At 41.3% G+C, this 22331-nt stretch overlaps 1 protein-coding gene across 2 annotated transcripts in view; it reads right to left on the reverse strand.

Moving 5' to 3' along the window:
- Nucleotides 1-5056: 5056 nt before the first annotated feature.
- Nucleotides 5057-22331, reverse strand: part of ARHGAP20 (Rho GTPase activating protein 20) — a 118811-nt gene continuing 101536 nt past the window's right edge. For both annotated transcript variants that reach the window (XM_060770982.2, XM_060770981.2), the window contains exons 10-15: nt 17771-17949; nt 13756-13917; nt 11757-11866; nt 11215-11404; nt 8345-8459; nt 5057-7561 (exon numbers count right to left, since the gene is read on the reverse strand). In XM_060770982.2, the coding sequence (XP_060626965.2) occupies nt 5862-7561; nt 8345-8459; nt 11215-11404; nt 11757-11866; nt 13756-13917; nt 17771-17949 (2456 nt within the window). In that variant the 3' untranslated portion in view covers nt 5057-5861. The remainder of the gene's footprint in view (nt 7562-8344; nt 8460-11214; nt 11405-11756; nt 11867-13755; nt 13918-17770; nt 17950-22331) is intronic.

The following is a 22331-nucleotide window of genomic DNA, read 5'->3' on the forward strand; positions in this document are numbered from 1 at the left end:
TTTGTCAGCATCAACCACAAGATGTTCCCTGGCCATACTTCCCTAGCAGCTGTGTGCAAATTACTTCCGAAAATTCCCCACTCTGTTTGCAAGAAGGGAAATTGGTTGGGTGATGGGCAGATTGGGTTCATCACAGGTTGGCTGCTATAAACAATAATGGAGAATATTAAAGTGGCCTTCTATGGTCTACAATCAGTTGTCAGGCCAAACTAAAGTAGAGCCATGCAATCAATGGGAACTTGGTAAGTTAGCAGTTATGTAAATACCACCAATTCAATGGGCATGCCCTAATTAGGATTAACAGTTGGATTTTGAGTAATGAAGGAGAGAAAAAGAAACGTTTTCAAAAATTTTCTCCTTAACTCTACTCCTCACCCCCTGCTATACATGCACTATATCACATGTTAATACTGTTCTTGAATTGACAGAGATGATCAGAAAACCCATAGGCTGCTCAGGAAAAGAACGGGACTGGTATAAGTTCTCAGTATTGATGAAGATGTCCAGAAAAAGAACATCAGAGAGATGATCAGTTTTGAGAAACCTCAAGACTAACAGCTTGCTAAATGGAATGGCTTTCACCGAAAAAAATGGTTGTAGAGAAGTCCATACTTCAGGAAATAATGCCCGACTGCTCACTGGAGGGAAGGATATTAGAGGCAAAGATGAAGGACTTTAGCCACATAGTGAGAAGGCAGGGAAGCTTGGAGAAGACAATAATGCTGGGGGAAAAATGAAGGAAAAAGAAAGAGGGGCTGACCAAGGGCAAGATGGATGAATGTTAACCTTGAAGTGACTGGCTTCACCTTGAAGGACCTGGGGGTGGCAACGGGCGATAGGGAGCTCTGGCGTGGGCTGGTCCACGAAGTCACAAAGAGTCGAAAACGACTGAATGAATAAACAACAAAGGGAAGTCTCAGGTATCTCCTGTGAGATGGAGAGGCAGTAAATGGACCTAGTGTTTTAAGAAATGCCACACACACTCTCATACACTTCAAATTAGAGGACCCACCAGCATCAAAACAGAAGGAATAATCCATTAGAATTGTATTAGATTAATATTAGAAGCCTTTGGGCTTCTAATAGGAAACTGAATAAATCACATCCCTGAAGTCTGTGAATACCTCATATAAATAATAATAAAAAAATATCCTAAATGTGGTGTATATCAACACTGAAAGTAAATTCTGAAGTGCAAACTTTGGCATTAAAGAAAGATTGAATTTTCAAGGTCGCTTGTTAGGAGACATTATCCGACAACTAGAGGTTACTTTTTCAGTTTCTCCTCACATATATTTTAATATGATTTCATGATATTCTAATGAGAAGCAATAAATAAAAGTTTCCTGCACATTATCCCATATGCTCAGATAAACAATGGATGGAAACATATGGCTTGTGGGCGGCCTGGAGCCTACAAAACATCGTTTTTTGGCCCAGGAACTTTTGATAAAACACAGAATCTCCATGTTGTTGGTTTCTTTCCTTTCCTTTCTTTTTAAAAGACCACATTTCTGAGTCCCCACACGTCCAATAAAATGTCATAAAGCATTTGGTGCCAGGATATAAATCTTTCATCTGCAGAATTAGATATTTGCCTCATTTTTTCCTCTCTCCATGACCCCATTTGCTTTTTCGAAGGCGGGTGCTACACTGCTTTTCCAGAACTGAAATTTGCTTAGCACCAAACATATTTAAGTAATACAGAAGAGAAGGCAGATCTATGGCAGTTAATGAAGAAGGGTGGCAGGAACAAAGCACACTTTTATTCGAAACTGAAGAAAAGGCACTGTGGCATTCTTCAAAGCTAAAATTCAATGTACATATACACACTGGTTGCTTATGAGGTCTCCAGTTATAGAGTAGGGATAGTTATCAGGAAAGAGTTTAACTGTTAATACATTGCTATTGAGATGGATATGGAACTCACTAACAGTTATAAAGTTAGCCTGCCACTAATGTTGCTGTATCTTTGAAGTGCATACTCCACTTTTTGGTTGGTATTGTCACTCATGAGTGGAATGCTACATGCAAAAACACCATGGTTCACACAATTTATCTTTGCCATTCTTTTATAGGGGGAAAGTTATGAAAGACAGATGTTCACATGCCACATTAATCTCACAAAAGCTTACTGGAGCTTATTGCGGTTGGGGGAAGGTGTGGCCCTCCAGATGTTACTTACCACAACACAGCCAATGGTGAGAGATGACATGTTGCGGCTCAACATTGGTGGGCCACACATTATCTACATCTTGCTAACTACCTAAATGGGTTACATGGGGCTGCTGGAATTTTCTGCAGACTTTCCATACCATCAATTACCAACACCAGCAAAATTGGAGGCACCAATACCAAGGATGCCAAGGTGATAGCACTTAGTTTTCCATAAGGACAATCAATATGTGCCTGGTTTGTACTACTTATGAAAAGTAATACTGTAAGAGAGAATAATTGAGTTGGAAGAGACCTTGTGGGCCATCCAGTCCAACCCCCTGCAAAGAAGCAGGAAAATCATATCCAAAGCTCAATCGAGTGATCTGTTAACTCCTGTATGTTATCTATTTAACAGCTGCGGGTCACCGGATGATAATAAAGTGTGTGAGGGTGTGTATCTCTAAAGCATCCCCAACAGATGGCCATCCAGCCTCTGTTTAAAAGAAGGAGCTTCCACTACACTCTGGGGCAGAGTTCCAGTGTTGAACAGTTCTCACAGTGAGGAAGGTCCTCCGAATGTTCAGGTGGAATCACCTTACCTGTAGTTTGAAGCCATGTTCCGCGTCTTAGTCTCCAGGGCAGCAGAAAACAATCTTGCTCCCTCCTCCCTGTTACTTCCCCTCACATATTTATACATGGCTCTCATCATGCCTTCTCTCAGCCTTCTCTTCTGAAGGCTAAACATGCCCAGCTCTTTAAACTGCTCCTCATAGGGCCTGTTCTCCAGACCCTTGATCATTTTATTCACCCTCCTCTTGACACATTCCAGCTTCTCAACATCTCCCTTCAATTGTGATGCCCAGAACTGGACATAGTATTCCAGGTATAGCATGACTTCCCAGGATCTAGAAACTGGGTTCCTATTGATGCAGGCCACAATCCCATTGGCTTTTTTTTTTTTTTTTTTTTGCTGTTGCATGATATTGTTGGCTCATGTTTACTTGTTGTCCATGAGGAATCCAAGATCTTTTTCATACGTACTGCTATCAAGCCAGGCATCCTTATTCTGTATCTTTGCATTTTTAGCCTAAGTGGAGTATCTTGCATTTGTCCCTGTTGAACTTCATTTTGTTAATTTTGGCCCATCTTTCTACTCTGTCAAGGTCATTTTGAATTCTGCTCTTGTCTTCTGGAGTATTGGCTATCCCTCCTAATTTGGTGTTGTCTGCAAACTTGATGATCATGCCTTCTAACCTTTCATCTAAGTCAGTGGTTCTCAACCTGGGATCCCCAGATGTTTTTGGCTTTCAACTCCCAGAAATCCTAACAGCTGGTAAACTGGCTGGGATTTCTGGGTGTTGTAGGCCAAAACACCTGGGAACCCACAGGTTGAGAACCACTGATCTAAGTCATTAATCTAAGATACTTTTCCAATAATATTGTATATGAGGGAGAGGGGGAACCCTGTATGTAGAGAACTGAACACCAGGAGGAAAACATTAAGTGTATGATGTTAAGGCATCAAATGGCTGCCTGGTTGTAAGCCACTTTGAGTCACTTTTGGGTTCGAGAAAGGTGGGATAGAAATAGTGTGAATAAATAAATAAATAAATCTCCATATGTTGTTGGACTCCACCCCCTTTTTTTCTCACTATTGGACTTAACATGCCTGAAGGACCTCAGATTCTCCATCTTTGACATAATATTTAGTTTACTATATACAGTAGAGTCTCACTTATCCGACATAAAAGGGCCGGCAGAATGTTGGATAACCGAAAATTTTGGATAATAAAAAAGGATTAAGGAAATGCCTATTAAACATCAAATTAAGTTATGATTTTACAAATTATGTACCAAAACATCTAATCAACGGGAAAAACAGTTCAATACATGGTAACATTATGTAATAATTACTGTATTTATGAATGTAGTACCAAAACATCACAATGTATTGAAACAACTGTGGATCTGGGTGGGAGGCAGACTGTGTTGCATAATACACAACTTTGGATGAGTGACGGTTGGATAAGCGAGACTCTATTGTATATAAGGATTTAGCATGTGTGTGTGCAAGAGACAGAGACAGGGAGAGTATGCACATTTCATCATGTAAATGCCCATTTGCTGGCTGGAATGCTTATGGTTTTATTGTATGATTTTATAATCTCGTTTTTAAATGTTTAAATGATACACTGTATACTATACACTCTGGCGGGAAGGTAATGGCGCTCCATGCAGTCATGCCAGAAATATGACCTTGAAGGTGTCTGTGGACAATGTGGATTCTTTGGCTTAAAAACGGAGATGAGCACCAACCCCCAGAGTTGGACATGTCAGGAGAAAACCTTTACCTTTACCTTACTATATTGTTTATGGCATCGAATGGCTGCCAGTTGTAAGCCACCTTGAGTCACCTCCGGGTTTGAGAAAGGCGGGATAGAAATAGCGTAAATAAATAAATCAACAAATTCAACAAAAAACAAAGTGAAAGTGCATAAAAGCACCAACATGCCTCCTTTGGATCAGAAATCAGATTCTTTACTATTCGCTCATAAAAGATGAAATATTTCAGCAAGATAGAAACATTTTCAAAATAGTTTCCACATTGTCACTGGAAATATCCAGCAGTGTTATGGGGCCTATTGCCTGACTCCCACTATCTTGCGTAAAAGTGAGGCAGAAGATTAGTGGATTGCAACCTTACTATTAAAAATTGATTCTGAAGTCCAGGCCACAACGGAGTGAAGTCAGGTGAAACTGAATGTTTCCAAGAATAATGTTATTTGTCCGGCTGTTCCCATCCCATCACCTTTATAATGTCGAATGGATTGCAAGATACACATACACATCCCTACTAGCACCCAAGTCATCCAAAAAGCTAAGCAGCATTTCCCCCAAGTACAAAAATACACATTTATTTCAGAACATATACAATAGCAAAAAAATTATCAAGATATATTATACAATCTCAAAGCATTTAAAGATAATGCATTACTTTCAATATATTATAACAAAATGATTCCAATGCGTATAATAAAATTACAGAAGTTTTTCCTGCAACACCACCACCGAGATGCAATGCCGTTAGAGAGCATCATCATGAAGAAAGTATTCACAACTGAAACAAAAAAAGCAATGTCCAAATGGTGCACAGTAAGGTGACACACACAAACGTTGGAATTAAGTTATACACAGGTCAGGATTGATGATTAATTTAGGAACTCTTCTTTTGCTGAAAGAATAAAATGACTAGCTCTGTTGAACAGCTGCCTCATAAAACATACAGAAACATTAAAAGCTCTTTCCTTGGAGGACAATGAAATGGACCACCAGTTTCAAAACAGCAGTACAATACCACTAACTAAGGAGGCAGAGACTGACCTCACATACTACACCCAAGTCACAGTGGACACAAACCATACGTTTACAATGTTTTGAACATACAGGAGTGGTTCAGAGAAGAGATGTATAGCAAGAGCATACAAAAGTTATTTTGCTAGTGTTTTAGAATGCAAGGTTCCCCTTGAAAGTTTCCCAGATATCAGAAAATGTCTCTCAAACCGCACGACTGTGTCCAGGGAAATCATTCTGATACTCCTTCACACAGAATGAAATCCTATTAAGTCCCTGATGAGAATATATCCTCTTGGGATATTAAACTGAACAAGGTTCAGTTGAAATGGATTTCTTTTGACGGTGGCTGTTCAAACGTAAGATTCCTCTGTGAACATTTTTTTGTCCATCTCCTCAAATTTTGGATCCCCACACAATTTTTTTAGCCACTCCGTTTTGCTGACATCAGGTCCTTCCTGTGATCTGGGGGAAGTGTTGCTTGAAATGGACTGAAAAGAAAGTTCATTCTCGGCTTTGGTGGGGTTTGGAGAAGTGGCACACAATTCTCTTTCAGATCTGGCACTAATAATCTTGGATGCTCGGCTGGACAAAGATTTATTGTTCTTGGAACGTTCGACTTTCTGGCCTGCGATCTCTAAGGAACGCACAGATTTGTTTAAGTTCTCCTCAGTGACCCACTGACATTCAGTGTTGAGGACAGCATCTGGATTGGGTTTAAGTTCAGCTCTTGCATTGCAAGACTGCCGTTTATGAGAAGGGAACAATGCAGAGCTTTCCTCCTCTTCCTCTTCTTTGCTTTGCTCTGCCAAAAGCTCCAAGGCCTTTAGCCGTTTATCCTTGACCTCTGTTGGACAAAATGCCAGGCTGGTGAGTTGCTGAGCATCTTGAGGAGGACAGTTCTCCTCATCCACAGACACGACATTAATCTGCTGTTGCTTCTGACCCAAATTGCTCTTCGATGTATCCAAAGGAGATGTTGGCAACTCCACCGTTACTTTAGCTGGAGTGTTCTTTTTCTCTTCCTGCTTGGAGGCCTTCTCCCTTTTCCGTAGAGTCCAATTTTTCATGGTGGAAGCTCCACTTTTTAACCAGGTGCTGGGATGGAGAGTGACAGGGCTTTTATGAGGAGGCCATTCCATGCTTTCTTTCTTAACACCGAGCAAGCTGCTATTTTGACTAGTGCTAGCAGAAGTGCCAACCCCTGATCCAAGGTGGACACCTGAGAAGGGGATAAAGTCAGGAGAAACCTCCCCACACTTCCTCTGCGAGTGAAATGTGCAGTCCAGAGGAGAGGAGGTTTCCGTTGGGGTAAAGACAGAGTAGTCCGAAAACTGGGAAAAAGCACTATCTAGAGAGCTCATTGAAGATCCCGAAGGAGAAGTGCCAGGGGAGGATAGGCTAGAACAGCTAGTCCTTGAGCAAATGTTCAGCCTAAGAGGAGGTGGTGGGAGAAGACGGTTACATGTATCTTTCTTTTCACTGGTGTGGCTTTCAGGGCTATCCTTGCCCACATCTATACCCATTGCCAGACTCTGATTCATAAGTTTTTGGCCTTCCACTTGGAGTGAACGAAGCTGTTTTAGATAGTCCTCATCCATGTGGGACAGAACAGCATCACAGCTGGCTTTCCGCACAGCACTTTCATGAAAGCCACTTCGTGGTGTAAAGTTGGAGGCAAGAAGGCCAATAGTGGGTTCAGAGCAGCGCCTGTGCCTCCTGGAGCTTTTGTGAACATCTGAGATGGTTGTTGATGAGTAGCCGGATGTGATAGAGCACAGAGACTCGTTTTCAGAGTGTTCCCGTGAAGGTGACTTGTGATGAAACCCAACCGAAATAGATACTGGCTGAGATTTAGCTGGCAACTTGATTTGAGGTCCTTCTGATTCATGTGGGTCCAAATCACAGTCACTCAGGGTCAAAACAGAGTCCCGGCTCCTGTTTTCCTGACCCCGTTTTTTGAGCAGGTTGTTAAATGACGAGTCTGCACAGTCATTCAGTTCATTTTCCAAACTGTCATAGGAGGAGTCATTCAGATGAAAAGAGGAGAGATCTGTAGGAGTATGAAATAGTTGTTAGCATACCCAGAGGTGCCACCAGCTTAAGCAAAAGCAATACTGCTTGATTTCCCCCCTCCCCAAAAGCATACATTTTATTTATCAGTTTTCAAAACCCAGCATGCATTAAAAATGTTAATCTAATTTACTTATTCTCAAAGCCATTCTGCTAAAGGCCACACAACCAGCTTCAGGAAATCTAATCCTAGGAATCTTGCATTCGAATAATACACAGTCTACCTTGTTAGGGCATGTAAGAAATCGGTTAGTGTGTGTGCTAACTGTAAAATGCAAGGCACGAAGCTAATTGGTTGGGCCACGCTCAGGGACCTAGCTGAGCCTGGGAATTTTAGCAAGAGTTTCATATTCAGGCTTGAGCTATGCAAGTGCTTGCAGAAAGAGAGACAGTCCTTGCTTCATGAGCTGCTGGAAGGAGATTTTCCTCATGGATAAGACCATGTATATCTCTATGGACATTGTGTGAGTCAATGCAACTGACCTCATGATTGTAAATATGTTGCTCTGCTTTACAAAGAGTAAACTATTTGTTCTTTATTGATCATCTGCATGGCATATTTTCTTTCTCTGGCAAGTCAGTGTGTGGACTGACAAAACATGAACTACGCATGATTTTTCATTATGCCAGCATACTTCCTCGTATTATACTGCAATCTAAAATACAACTTATAGCCAACAGGGCACCAAGACCCAATTACTATAGAAAGGGCAAGTTAACCTAGAATGCCATGTATTTTCTTTTTGTTGTTTCTTTACTTTACCTGAACCATCTTCTCTGTTGTCATTTTTGGGCACCAAATCTCCAAAGAGGGAAGTAATGTCCTCTCCAAAAACCCTGCAACTGTTTTCAATGAGAAATTGCACAAGGATGGAAACCTACAATCAAAGAAGAATAGTACTTGCGTCAAAAGAATTTAAGACAGATTTGACACTGCACAGTTCATTGCCAAAGCACCAATTTGGCTGCGCCTGAGATGGTTCCCCACGCAGAAGCTCTTTTTCCCCGTCATCACAGTCTTGAGATTGATGTAGCTCATCCTTTATTATTTTAGTGTCCTCTGTTATTACAGAGTGTGCACTTATGCAAATCTTGCATTCAAGAATGCCCTTTGCATCCAGGATGGTGCATATTAATAGTGCATGGCTTTTCAAACAAACACGCCTTCCTTTCCTCTCATCCCTGCTGTTTCCTTGGTATGTAACAGGTTCTTTCCAAAACCTCTTCCTTTTCTGCTTCGCACTGGAACATTCTCCCTGCTTGCCTCCTGTTAGCTGTGTGTGATCCCATTCCTGTGCCAGTTCTTTTACTCCCACACAAATCCTCCTCGTGCAACCTGTTTATTCTAGGCTGCCTCCCAAGATAGGACTGGAATCTGAATATGCCCTATTGGAAACATTGGTCATATCAGGAAAGGAGGAGGAGGAGGAGGAGGAGGAGAATGGAATAAGATTACTGTTGTTCTTGATTTTATAGCAACCCCATTAAAAATATTGTCTTAGACTTTTTAAATTAAGCCCAAAAAGTATTCGAATTAGCTACATCAGTGGTTCCCAACCTTTCTAATGCCACAACCCCTTAATATAGTTCCTCATGTTGTCGTGACCCACAACCATAACATTATTTTTGTTGCTACTTCATAACTACAATTTTGCTACTGTTATGGATCTATATAAATAAAACTGTAATGTTCGTTTGTGGGATTAGCATAAATAAAAAACCACTGGGTGAATTGACACCAAATTTGGATACAATACATGTATCAGGCCAACAAGTGATCATCACTCATAAAAACACTGAAAAACACAGCAGAAGAGCCTTAAAAAGCCAACAAATAAAAATACATTACAATGCATATGCAAAACAACATATTTACACATATATACACACACATATATACATATATGCACACACAAAATACATATACACAGACTGGGCCACTGCAACACATGGCAGGGGATGGCTAGTTGTAATATAAATATCTCATAAGCAGGATGCATTTTTATTTGCTGGACCAAGTTTGGCACAAATACCCGATTCGCCCAAATTTGAATACTGGTGGAGTTGGAGGGGGATTGATTTTGTCATTTGGGTGTAGTCGTTGCTGGGATTTATAGGTCACACACAATCAAAGAGCATTCTGAACTCCAACAATGATGGAATTGAAACAAACTTGGTACACAGAACTTCCATAACCAACAGAAATTCTGAAAGGATTTGGCGGGCATTGACCATGAGTTTTGGAGTTGTAGATCGCCTACATCCAGAGAGCACTATGGACTCAAACAATGATGGATCTGGACCAAACTTGGCATGAATACTCAATATGCCCAGATGTGAATACTGATGGAGTTTGGGGAAAATAGACCTTGACATTTGGGAGTTGTAATTGCTGGGATTTATAGTTCACCTACTGACATTGAGTTTTGGAGTTGTAGTTCACCTACATCCAGAGAGCATTATGGACTCAAAGAATGATGGATCTGGACCAAACTTGGCATGAATCCTCAACATGCCCAAATGTGGACACTGATGGAAAATAGACTGACATTTGGGAGCTGTAGTTGCTGGGATTTATAGTTCACCTACTGACATTGAGTTTTGGAGTTGTAGTTCACCTACATCCAGAGAGCATTATGGACTCAAAGAATGATGGATCTGGACCAAACTTGGCATGAATCCTCAACATGCCCAAATGTGGACACTGATGGAAAATAGACTGACATTTGGGAGCTGTAGTTGCTGGGATTTATAGTTCACCTACTGACATTGAGTTTTGGAGCTGTAGTTCACCTACATCCAGAGAACATTATGGACTCAAACAATGATGGATCTGGACCAAACTCGGCATGAATTCTCAACATGCCCAAATGTGGACACTGATGGAAAATAGACTTTGACATTTGGGAGCTGTAGTTGCTGGGATTTATATTTCACCTACAATCAAAGAGCACTCTGAACACAGCCCACAATGGATCTGCACCAGACTTGGCACACTACCTTCATGGCCAACACTGAATACTGGTGGAGTTGAGGGGGGTGGGTGCTATTTTTGAATTCTGGGAGTTGTAGTTCACCAAAAAGGAAGAGGACAGGCTGAGAGTTCTTCAGCATTCTCTGCCAAAGGGGTTCCATCCAGTATGCAAATTTTGGGCATATCAGGTATTTGTATCAAATTTGGTCCAGTAAATGAAAATACATCCTGCATATCAGATATTTACGTGATGATTCATAACAGTAGCAAAATTGCAGTTATGAAGTAGCAATAAAAATAATGTTATGGTTGGGAGTCACCAAAACATGAGAAACTCTATTAAAGGGGTCACAGCATTAGGGATGCTGAGAACCACTGGTTTAGGGCTTTATAGAGTAAAACCAGCACTTTGAATTGTGCTCAGAAGCAGACCAGCAGCCAGTGGAGCTTTACTCTGTTTTGTTTCAGACTGCTTCAATGTTTTGTGTATGAATTACTGTTTTGTTGGAAAGTCAGGAAAGAAATGAAGTAAACAAAGCCCCAAAACATGGTGACACACCTTTCACTTCTGCTTTCTTTTGAGCCACTTCCTTGGATTCTCTGAAATGGCTCAAAGTAGAAGAGATAGATAATAAAAGCAGAACTGGTTTGTAAGTTACCTTTTTCATGAATTCCCCTTCAGTCCCAGGGCTTGCAGGAGCTGAAGGCCAGAGCAAACTAGGCGCAATGCACACAGCTAAGTTAAATGCCGTCATCTGATTGTCCTCAGATTGCTTTTCTATGCTGTGTAAGACTCCAAAGAGATAACGTAATAGCACCACGTTGGCTCTGGGGAGCTGTTCCATTAGCCTAGGAGCAAACAAAACATTAAAAAAGGAGAGCACTTGGCAAAAGAACTGCTTCAAACCTCCCTCCCTTCATCCAATCCCACCATCCCCACATGTATCAACCGGAGGCCCACCGCATACAAAAATGGAAGCCCACAAAGAAAACAAGGTCATGTTAACATTCAACATTCAGTAGAGACTTGCTTCCTAATTCCAGAATGCTGAACTAGATCAAAAAATCAAAATAAATACACCACGATTATGTACTTGGCTGAAATTGAAGTGGAAACTGAAGACCCACATGTCATATTTCTCTTCTTTCTACGTGATCATTTTTCTTTAAGCAGCATAAGAAGTCATACAAACAGTTGTACCTGTGGATGCTTTTGATCTTCTCTTCATGGTTCCCTTCATCCATTAAAGAAACCCACTGATCACAGAGATGGGATGAAAAAATGCTGCCTGGGATATTACGAAGGAAATCCTTAAAGGAAGAAGGAAAAACATATGAACAAACATTTCTACTTGTGCGTAAAAACCTAAATGTAGGCCATTTAACAGCTGGGGCAGTATGAGTCAAGATGATGTTTTGAATCCTCTAGCCAACCCTGGCTATTTATCAGCCCATCATTAAATGTTATTGGTCCTGTCTGGCCTACATAGCTTGGGTTTAGATTTGAAAGATCCTATCTCACAATATGAACTAACAAACTATCTATCAGGCCAACATTAAATGGTTTTATTTATTTATTTAAAAACTTTATATTCCGCCCTTCTCACCCCACAGGGGACTCAGGGCGGAGCACAGCATATATATGGCAAACATTCAATGCCGGGACATAAAACCATAAATATATACAAACATTAAAATCACTTATATACACATTAAAATCAGTTGCTTAAAAACGGTTCTGTGTGAACTATCAATTTGTGGATAAATCTGACAAGTTTTCTATTCCGGATCAGGCTTTGGCGCAGCTAGTTAGTAGCCAGCTGCATTAAATCACTACTGACCGAGAGGTCATGAATTCGAAGCCAGCCTGGGTCAGAGTAAACTTCCGACCATTAATAGTCTAGCTTGCTGTTGACCTATGCAGCCCAAAAGATAGTTGCATCTGTCAGGTAGGAAATTTAGGTACCGCTTTATGCAGGGAGGCTAATTTAACTAATTTACGACACCATAAAACCTTCCAGCAGTGTGCATAAGAATGAGAAAATACTCCATCAAGGACTCAGTGTCACAAGTGGATGGTGAAGCGGCAGCTCCCCCTGTGGCTGTAATCGAGCATACCCTCATGAAGCTGGAAAGCTGGAATGTTAAATTGCTTCTGTATCTGTCTATATATGTTGTATGTCTATGGAACTGAATGTTTGCCATATATATGTGCATTGTAATCTGCCCTGATCCCCCTACAGGGTGAGAAGGGTGGAATATAAATACTGTAAATAAATAAAAAATATAGAATCAATGGAACAGGAATTTGTTAATTCAATACTGAACTCTTTTAAATAGTAATCAGCCTATAGTGTAGAGAACATGGAATAGAGATCGGAGTGGTGGACCTGAACTGGGGAAAACTGAGTTCACATCACATCTGGCCACAGTGATACATGCCTTGATCACAACCTGTTTGGAGTTCTGTAGTACATCCTATATGGGACTGCCTTTGAAAACCATTTGGAAACTGCAGTGGGTTAAAATATGCAGTCAGACTGCAGACTGGGGCTGGTTAAGGGAATGTATAACTCCCTGGTTGAAACACCTGAACTAACTGCCTTTTCATATTTTGGAACCATTGAAACTTCTTGTTACAGCTTACAAAGCCCAATGCAACTTGGGTTCAGATTATTTCCAAGATGGTATCTTCCAATATGAGCTTGTCTATGTTTTAAGATCCTCGAAGGAGACCTTTTTCTTGGTCCCAATAAGCTTCTAAGCTGAAGAACCGGCATTGTCCGTAGACTCCTCCAAGATCATGTGGCCAGCATGACTGCATGGAGCGCCGTTACCTTCCCGCTGGAGCGGTACCTATTGATCTACTCACATTTGAATGTTTTCGAACTGCTAGGTTGGCCGACAGGGAGCTCTGGCGTGGGCTGGTCCATGAGGTCACAAAGAGTCGGAGACGACTGAACGAATGAACAACAACAGGTTGGCAGAAGCTGGGGCTAACAACAGGAGCTCACCCAACTCCCCAAATTCGAACTGCCGACCTTTTGGTCATCAAGTTCAGCAGCTCAGCTGTTTAACCCGCTGCACCACCATGGGCTCCAGAATTTAATTAGGTAACGTTAATAAAGTTGCCCATAGTTAACCCATTCTTGTGTATTGCCTCATCATTTACGGGGGTTGCACAGCAAATGGTAGTTTACCTTGAACACAGAGGCTGTCACAAATATGGACTCGCAGAGTAAAAGCACTTCATCCCCTGAGTCAAGCTTCTCCTTCAGCTCTCGGCAAGATTTGGCATTTGCTGAACGTCTGAAAATCCCCCGAGTGAAAGGCCCCTCTTGATAGAGAAAGGAAAGCATGTCCTATAAAATAAACATGTCAACCTGATGAGAAGCAAGCAAGCATTAAGATTAAGATGTTTCAGCAGAAGTCAGATTTTTACTGGACAAAGGAATGGAGGGGCCAGTAAGACTCTCTTCTCATAGAGGCGGCTTTGGCAGAGTCTTACTTTCAGCACCTCAACGTCTCCATTTCACTGCATTGTCTTGACGTATACACAAAAATGAATGACTGAGATACATAAGGGGAGGTGTCTCAGAGTCTCTAATGCTGCCCATGGGAGGAGAAAAACTTTGTGTTCTGACTTGTGAGAAAATGGATGAAGTACACAACCTTGCTTGTCATTAAATGTCTTTTGGTGATGGATATCCTTTGAAATGTGGCTAGTTTCCTGAAAAAAGAGCTTTTGCAGAACCTCTCAAAATAAAAGTTGGCTGGCATGAAAAGAGATGCTCTCTCAGATAATTATGTCCAAGCTAATGACTGAAGATAAGTAAGTAAAGGTAAAGGTTTCCCCTTGACATGGGGGAAGATAAGAAGACTGAAGATAAGTAAGTAAAGGTAAAGGTTTCCCCTTGACTCTGGAACCTTTCCATACTAGAAGGAGTTTTTGGTTCTCATACAGCAGGCTGTAAAAGTCTAGTTGTGTCCGACTCTGCGGTGGTGCTCCACTTCTAAGCTAAAGAGCCGGCATTATCCGCAGACGACTCCAAGGTCATGTGGCCGCCATTACCTTCCACCAGAGCGGTACCTATTGATTTATTCACATCTGCATGTTTTCGAACTGCTAGGTTGGCAGAAGCTGGGGCTAAGAGTGGGAGCTCACCTTGCTCCCTGGATCTGAACCACCAACCTTTTGGTCAGCAAATTCAGCAGCTCAGCATTTTTGTTACTACTAGGAGTTTACAACAGGCATTTGTAACAGGGAGGATCAGAATCTTTTCTGTTACAGCAGCCACAGGTTAATTGGGTGTGTTATCAGTTCCTGCATATAACAAGGCATTAAGTTTGAAGGCTTTGAGCTTTGCATTTTGGCTAAGCTTGATGGCTTGTTGTGAGCTGAAGAACCTTTGGCTGTTGCTGGGAGGGGTTACGCAGCGTCCTGAAGCTTAAGAGTGAAGCAGTTTGGAGTGCCAAGGAAACTGCTTGTTTATGGCAAGATAAGGACATTCTACTGATAACTAAGTAGAGAGACTGTATTATTTTGTTATATGTTTGCATATCATCGTGTAAAGAAGAAGACTCACCAGAGATATTGTTTGTTGTATATCGGAGAGAACAATTATTCTGTTTTGCTTTATGTTTTTTGATCTATAGTGAATAGAACTATATTTTTGTTTCTACTTAAAGCAACAGACTCATGTGTATCTTTTGAGGTTTTATCACACTGAGAGTAAAAGGGGCTGAGACATTCTGCGGGCTACTAAGGCTACTCTGACAGATTTAACCTGCTGTGCCACCGGGGGCTCCAAGATAAGTAACACCATATTAAATTGAGCTGGAAATTTATAAGGAGCTAACGTGACAGCGAAATGCAAATCTGGTGACTCTGGAACCTTTCCATACTAGAAGGAGTTTTTTGATTCTCATACAGCAGGCTGTAAAAGCATGCACAAATATAAAGGTATTCACTAAGCCAGTATGATCTTCACTGATCTTTGTTTCAGGCCAAAATAAAAACCATTATTAGAAGTTTAAAAGCTGAGTGTATACACACACATACTATGACTGTTGTAACTTGGAAGAGTTAAAATCTAGCCAATCAAAAAAGAATGGCAGGTATTGTTTCTTTAACAGAAGGATCTTTGACTAGATGGCGGGTAAGGGAAGCAGGAGGGAAACACACCATTATTAAGACTGAGTTATTAAAATTGGGATGCAGAAGTTTCTGGCTATACTGGCAGTCCCGAGTTCTGAGTAAGATGCCCTAAAATGCCTTTCTCCAAAGAGGAACTAAGTCTGAGAAATCTCTAACATCTCCTTTCCCTTAAAAACAATGCATTTAAGTCTCATTCAACTCACCCCCGTCCCTATGGCCCTGTGTTATGCTCAGTCTTTGCTAGTCTGAGCATTATTCTTTAACCTTTCAGGAAAAGCCAGGCCATATTACCATATACATTTGATAACCATACCTAGTTAAAATTATACTTACAGTAGTTAGAACTAAAATGAAAAATGTTATTTCAGACTTAATATTTTGGAAGAAGCTGCATGGCGAGGCAATGCATTGATTTCAGTACAGTAACTCCTTATGCTTATGCATAAGCAACTGTACTGTCCATGCCTAAATTACACTGTATACATATTATGTAGATGGAATAAGTCAACAGAAGGCCCTTGCTTATGTGGAATTCTAAAATCGCACCAAACTGAAATATGTTATAAACCACGGCTTCAAAGAAACCTAGAGAGCACTATCCTTGATACACACACATAATTCTTACATGGGAAGGCAAAAGGAAGCAATGGTGCAACATATGGTTTAGGGAAACATGAATGGGAGGTGTAGACATATCTAGATCCATTGCAGTCTGATTTCAACCCTGGTTATGCCTTGGTGGTCAAACTATTCCAGGAACTGGAGTTGGGTGTATTTCCCTGTTGGTACTGCTGAACATCTCAGCAGCTTTTGACATCCTCCTGAGTTTCCCTGCTGGGATGGTTGCTTCCATATAATATTCTGAAATGGCTCCATTCTTCCTGCAGAGCTGATGCTATGGGATTCCTCTATTCGATCGTTCATATGAGGAGTCCCTCAGGGTCCTGTTTTGTCCTCTATGCTATTTAACATGCACATGAAACTACTGGAAGAGGTTGTCCAGAGTTTTGGGGTCGGATGTCACCAATATATTTATGATACCCAGCTCTATTACTCCTTTACACCCAATTCCAAGGAAGTTATTTCCATGTTATACCAATGCCTGGCAGCTGAAAGAGATTGGATGAGGATAAACACTTGGAAGCTTAACGTAGACAAGACCAACGTTGTCCCTGATCAGGGATAGAATTCTAGAACCATAGAGTTGGAAGAGACCCCGTGGGATATCCAGTCCAACCCACTTCTGAAAAGCAGGAAAATCACATTCAAATCACCCCTGACAGATGACCATCCAGTCTCTGCTTAAAAGCCTCCAAAGAAGAAACCTCCACCACAGTCTAGGGCAGAGAGTTCCACTGCTGAACAGCTCTCACAGTCAGGAAGTTCTTCCTAATGTTCAGGTAGTTTCCTGTAGTTTGAAGCCATTATTCTGAGTCCTAGTCTCCAGGGCAGCAGAAACCAACTTGCGCCCTCCTCCCTATGACTTCCCCTAACATATTGATACATGGCCACCATCATGTCTCCTCTTAGCCTTCTCTTCTTCAGGCTAAACATGACCAGATCTTTAATCTGCTCCTTATTGGGCTTGTTCTCCAGGTCCTTGATCATTTTATTCACCCTCCTCTGGATAGGGATGTAGCTTGTGTTAGAACAGTGGTTCCCAACTTGTGGGTGCCCAGGTGTTTTGTCCTACAACTCCCAGAAATCCCAGCCAGTTTACTAGCTCTTAGGATTTCTGGGAGTTGAAAGCCAAAACTTCAGGGGACCCATAGATTAAGAACCACTATGTTAGATGGAGTTCCACTCCTCCTGAAAACACAGATTCACATCTGGAGGGTACTCCTGGATTCGTTTCTGATCCTGGATGCCAAGATTTCAGTGATGACAATATGCATTTGCACAGTTCAAGTTAATGCTTCAGAAGAAGGAACCACACAGGAACAGGCTTTTCCAAATCTTCACATTGATACCCCCCTGTATGACCCAATCCCCCTGAAAAGAATGTGAACTGCCATCAAAAGTTCAAGCATCAGCCCTTAGAACATTTGGCAACTTACCAAGACTGGTTTGGGCAGATTATCATTCTCACAGATGGCTGGGAGGGAAAGGCCAAAGAGTTTCCCTGACACAGGAGATGTTAGAGATGGTGGCGCATTGTCCACTGGAGCACCTACTCCCTTCCAGAAGGCCCAGTTTATAATGGATCTTTTCCTTTTAAATGGCTTTTGGCTCAACTCTGAAGGGAAAAAAGAGAGTTTTTTATTGAAGCAATATACAAATTTATGTGGCACTGTTTAGCACATGTTTGAATTATTATTATTTACTTCATTTCTACCACGCCTTTCTCGACCCCAGAGGGGACTCAAGGCAGCTGGTGCAGTCCTGGAAATTGGGAAAGACAACTGACTCACATAGAATGGATCTCACCTCTTTTGTTATGAGCCCCGCATTACAGGCACCTCCATGGAGAATACCAGGGATTTCAGATGGTTTCCCTGGAATTGGATTTGGTGATAGCTGCATTCTACCATTACACACAACATTATTTCTAGAAATCATAGAATCATAAAATCAAAGAGTTGGAAGAGACCTCATGGGCCATCCAGTCCAACCCCCTGCCATCCAGTCCAACCCCCTGCCAAGAAGCAGGAATATTGCATTTAAATCACCCCTGACAGATGGCCATCCAGCCTCTGCTTAAAAGCTTCCAAAGAAGGAGCCTCCACCACACTCTGGGGCAGAGAGTTCCACTGCTGAACGGCTCTCACAGTCAGGAAGTTCTTCATGTTCAGATGGAATCTCCTTTCTTGTAATTTGAAGCCATTGTTCCTTGTCCTAATCTCCATGGAAGCAGTAAACAAGCTTGCTCCCTCCTCCATGTGACTTCCTCTCACATATTTATACATGGCTATCATATCTCCTCTCATCCTTCTCTTCTTCAGGTAAACATGCCCAACTCCTTAAGCCGCTCCTCATAGGGCTTGTTCTCCAGACCCTTGATCATTTTAGCCATCCTCCTCTGGACACATTCCAGCTTGTCAATATCTCTCTTGAATTCTGGTGCCCAGAATTGGACACAATATTCCAGGTGTGGTCTAACCAAAGCAGAATAGAGTGGTAGCATTACTTCCCTAGATCTAGACACTATGCTCCTATTTATTTATTTATTTATTTACAAGATTTATATTCTGCCCTTCTCATCCCGAAGGGGTCCCAGGGTGGATCACAGAACACATACATTGCAAACATTCAATGCCATTAAACAGACAGGACAGACAACAGATAGAGGCATTTTCCCCCAACTTCGGTGTCCTGGAGGTTGTGCTCGATTCCGGCCACAGAGGGGTGCTGTTGCTCCAACCTCTATGACGAAGAGCCTTGGTTACAGACTTCCTCCTTCCTTTGATCACCGGTATTTTTATCATATTTATGGTGCTGTAAAATACCTCCCCGCTTAAAAGGTGCCTAATTTATCTACTCACAGCACACAGCTGTTTTCGAACTGCTTTGTTGGACAGTAAGCTGGGCCGAAAATCGAACGCTCATCCCAACCCAGGCTTTGAACTGTCAACCTTTCTGATTGGTAAGCTCTATTGCTACTGGTGATTAACCAGATGTGCTAAAACCCAACCCTGAAACAGATGACAGGCCTTTTGGAAGTAAGCGACAGCAAATATCTATAGCAATTTAACTAGCGTTAAATCCAGTCAAACAAGGCTCCAACCCAGATTCCTCCAGGAATATTGTATTTTATTTTGTCGGGGACTTCTGGAATCCTAGGTCCTTTTAGACCACAAAATATTTTATGAAATGACTTCATGTTGTCAAGGCTGTCTTTCCTCAGGGCAACACTTCTGTTTTGAGTAAACAGCATTTCCCTCATGCTCAAGTAATAGCATTACACCGCTGAGAAAATTTCACCCTGCTTCTATGCAGGAGATTAATAGGAACAGCAACTAGCAAAATATAACAGTCAAGTGTCAAGTACAGCTATAGATTGTGCTCATAACATCAGCAGCGAGAAGCATCTCAGCTTCTCCTACCCACACTGCTGCTTGTAAAAAGTTTTTGAAAATTACTTAATTTTGCAAAGAGACTCAGAACGCCCACGTTTTGCACTTAAGTGAAACATTTCCTCGCTTGCTTTTTTGTTTGTTCTAAAGCAACACACTCTCTTTCTTCAGCATCCGCCATATGTATGCACCAGGTTTTAAAACACACATTTTACCCTTTTCGCATCATTAATCTATTAAAAATATTCTTAAGCATTCAACACTGTTGTTGATTTGGCAACCTTTTACTCAGTTTAAGAGCAACAACATCTAAGTATTTCTTCAGTGACTAAGATTCGAGGAGACCGGTTTACGATGCCCTGTCGCCTTGTAAGGAGATGGTTACATAAATTTCTGAGTGTTAGACAATATGCAGTGATAAAATAAATCACTTTAAGTGTTAGCAAAATCAATAAAAAATAGCTTGCTGAGAAAGGGATGGCACCAATAAAAATAGCTTGCTGAGAAATTGATGGCACAGACACACACAGACACATATCAGCCTCAAAAAGGGAAGGCATCTTTCAGATCAAACAGTTTGGGTGTATTATCATTAAGATGCCAATCTCATTACTATGTAAATGTATTTCACACTGAATGAACTCGGGGCAGCTTTGCTATGGGGCTTACTAGCATAATTATTAAAGATCTGTGTCCTGACAGGGAGAGTAGAAAACAACACTATTTTATGACAATCACACAAAAGTCCTCTGCACGAACACCTGTTAACATCAATACAGGCTGCCCCTGAGTTACAATTCATAATAATTATTATAATAACAATAAAACAATAAAAACAACAGGAAAAACTCAGCCGTTATCAAGACCTCAAAATCGAACTGCAAAGGCTCTGGCATAAAACCAGTACAGGTGGTCCCAGTGGTAACTGGCACACTGGGTGCTGTGCCAAAAGATCTCAGCCGGCATTTGGAAGCAGTAAACATTGACAAAATCATGATCCGTCAATTACAACAGGCCACCACTTGGATCTGCATGCATTATTCGAAAATCCATCACACAGTCCTAAAAGCTAGAGAAGTGTACGACTTGTGATTTTGTGATACGAAATCTAGCACATATATCTCATGTGCTGTGCCATACTGTGTTTTGTGTCAGTAAAATAATAATAATAATAATAATAATTATTATTATTATTATTATTTATTGTTCTTATACCCCGCTACCATATCCCGCAGGACTCGGTGCGGCTTACAAGAGGCCAATAAAATAAAAAAATAATGGGCATGTGAAAAATGTGGTGAGCAAAGAATATATCCAAAGAGTCAGAAAGGTTTTGAAGAGCAAATTAAATGACAGAAATACAATCAAGGCTATCAACAACCTGGGCCATCCCTGTCATTAGATACACCGCTGGAATTGTGAACTGGACACAAGCAGAACTGAATGATCTGGACAGAAAAACAAGAAAACTGATGAAAATCTATTACACATTACACCCACATAGTGATGTCGACAGACTTTACCTGCCCAGAAAATCAGAAGGCAGAGAGAGGGCTTCTGCAAGTGAAACAAACAGTAGAAGAAGAGAAACATGCACTGGCAGATTATATGAAAGGCAGTCAAGAACAAGCAATAGTAGTAAACTGCTTAAAGTGCAAAAGACAAAGCGTGAATACCATAAAAACGCAATCCAGAGCAGAAGAGAAAACTGACAAAAGAAGGCTCTCCATTGACAAATTGAGAGCCAAATTAACAAAGAAAAAAACATGGCTGTGGCTCACAAAAGGAATTTTGAAAAAAGAGATGGAGGGCTTGATTCTGGCAGCCCAAGAACAAGCCATTAGAACCAATGCCATCAAAGCCAGAATTGAAAAGTTGGTGACAGATCTCAAATCTGCAAGGAAGCAGATGAAATAATAGATCACATCCTCAACTACTGCAAGAAGATCGTGGAGACAGACTACAAGCAGAGGCACAACACCGTTGCTCAGATGATTCATTGGAACTTGTGCCACAAATACCATCTGCCTGCGACAAAGAACTGGTGGGATCACAAGCCGGAAAAAGTTACAGAAAATGAACACATCAAACTACTCTGAGACTTCCAAATTCAGACTGACAGAGTTTTGGAGCACAATACTCCTGACCTCACGATTGTGTTAAAAAACAAAGTATGGATTGCCAATGTTGCCATCCCAGGTGACTGCAGAATTGAAGAGAAACAACTGGAAAAGTTGACACAATATGAAGATTTAAAGATTGAACTGCAAAGACTTTGGCACAAGCCAGTCAAGGTGGTTCCAGTGGTGATTGGCACGGTGCAGTGCCTAAAGACCTTGGCCTGCACTTAAACACAATCGGCGCTGACAAAATTACCATCTGCCAGCTGCACAAGGCCACCTTACTGGGATCTGTACATATTTTTTGCCGATACATCACACAGTCCTAGACACTTGGGAAGTGTCCGACATGTGATCCAATACAACAGCCAGCAGAGTTATCTTGTCTGCTGTGGACTCATCTTGTTGTGTTTCAAATAATTCACAAAGCACCAATCTGCAATGTTGCCAAGTGCTTAATAATTGGCACTCTTTGGGTTCTAATC

The sequence above is a fragment of the Anolis sagrei genome, chromosome 3 (assembly GCF_037176765.1).
Source record: "Anolis sagrei isolate rAnoSag1 chromosome 3, rAnoSag1.mat, whole genome shotgun sequence".
In the NCBI taxonomy this organism is placed as follows: Eukaryota; Metazoa; Chordata; class Lepidosauria; order Squamata; family Dactyloidae; genus Anolis; species Anolis sagrei.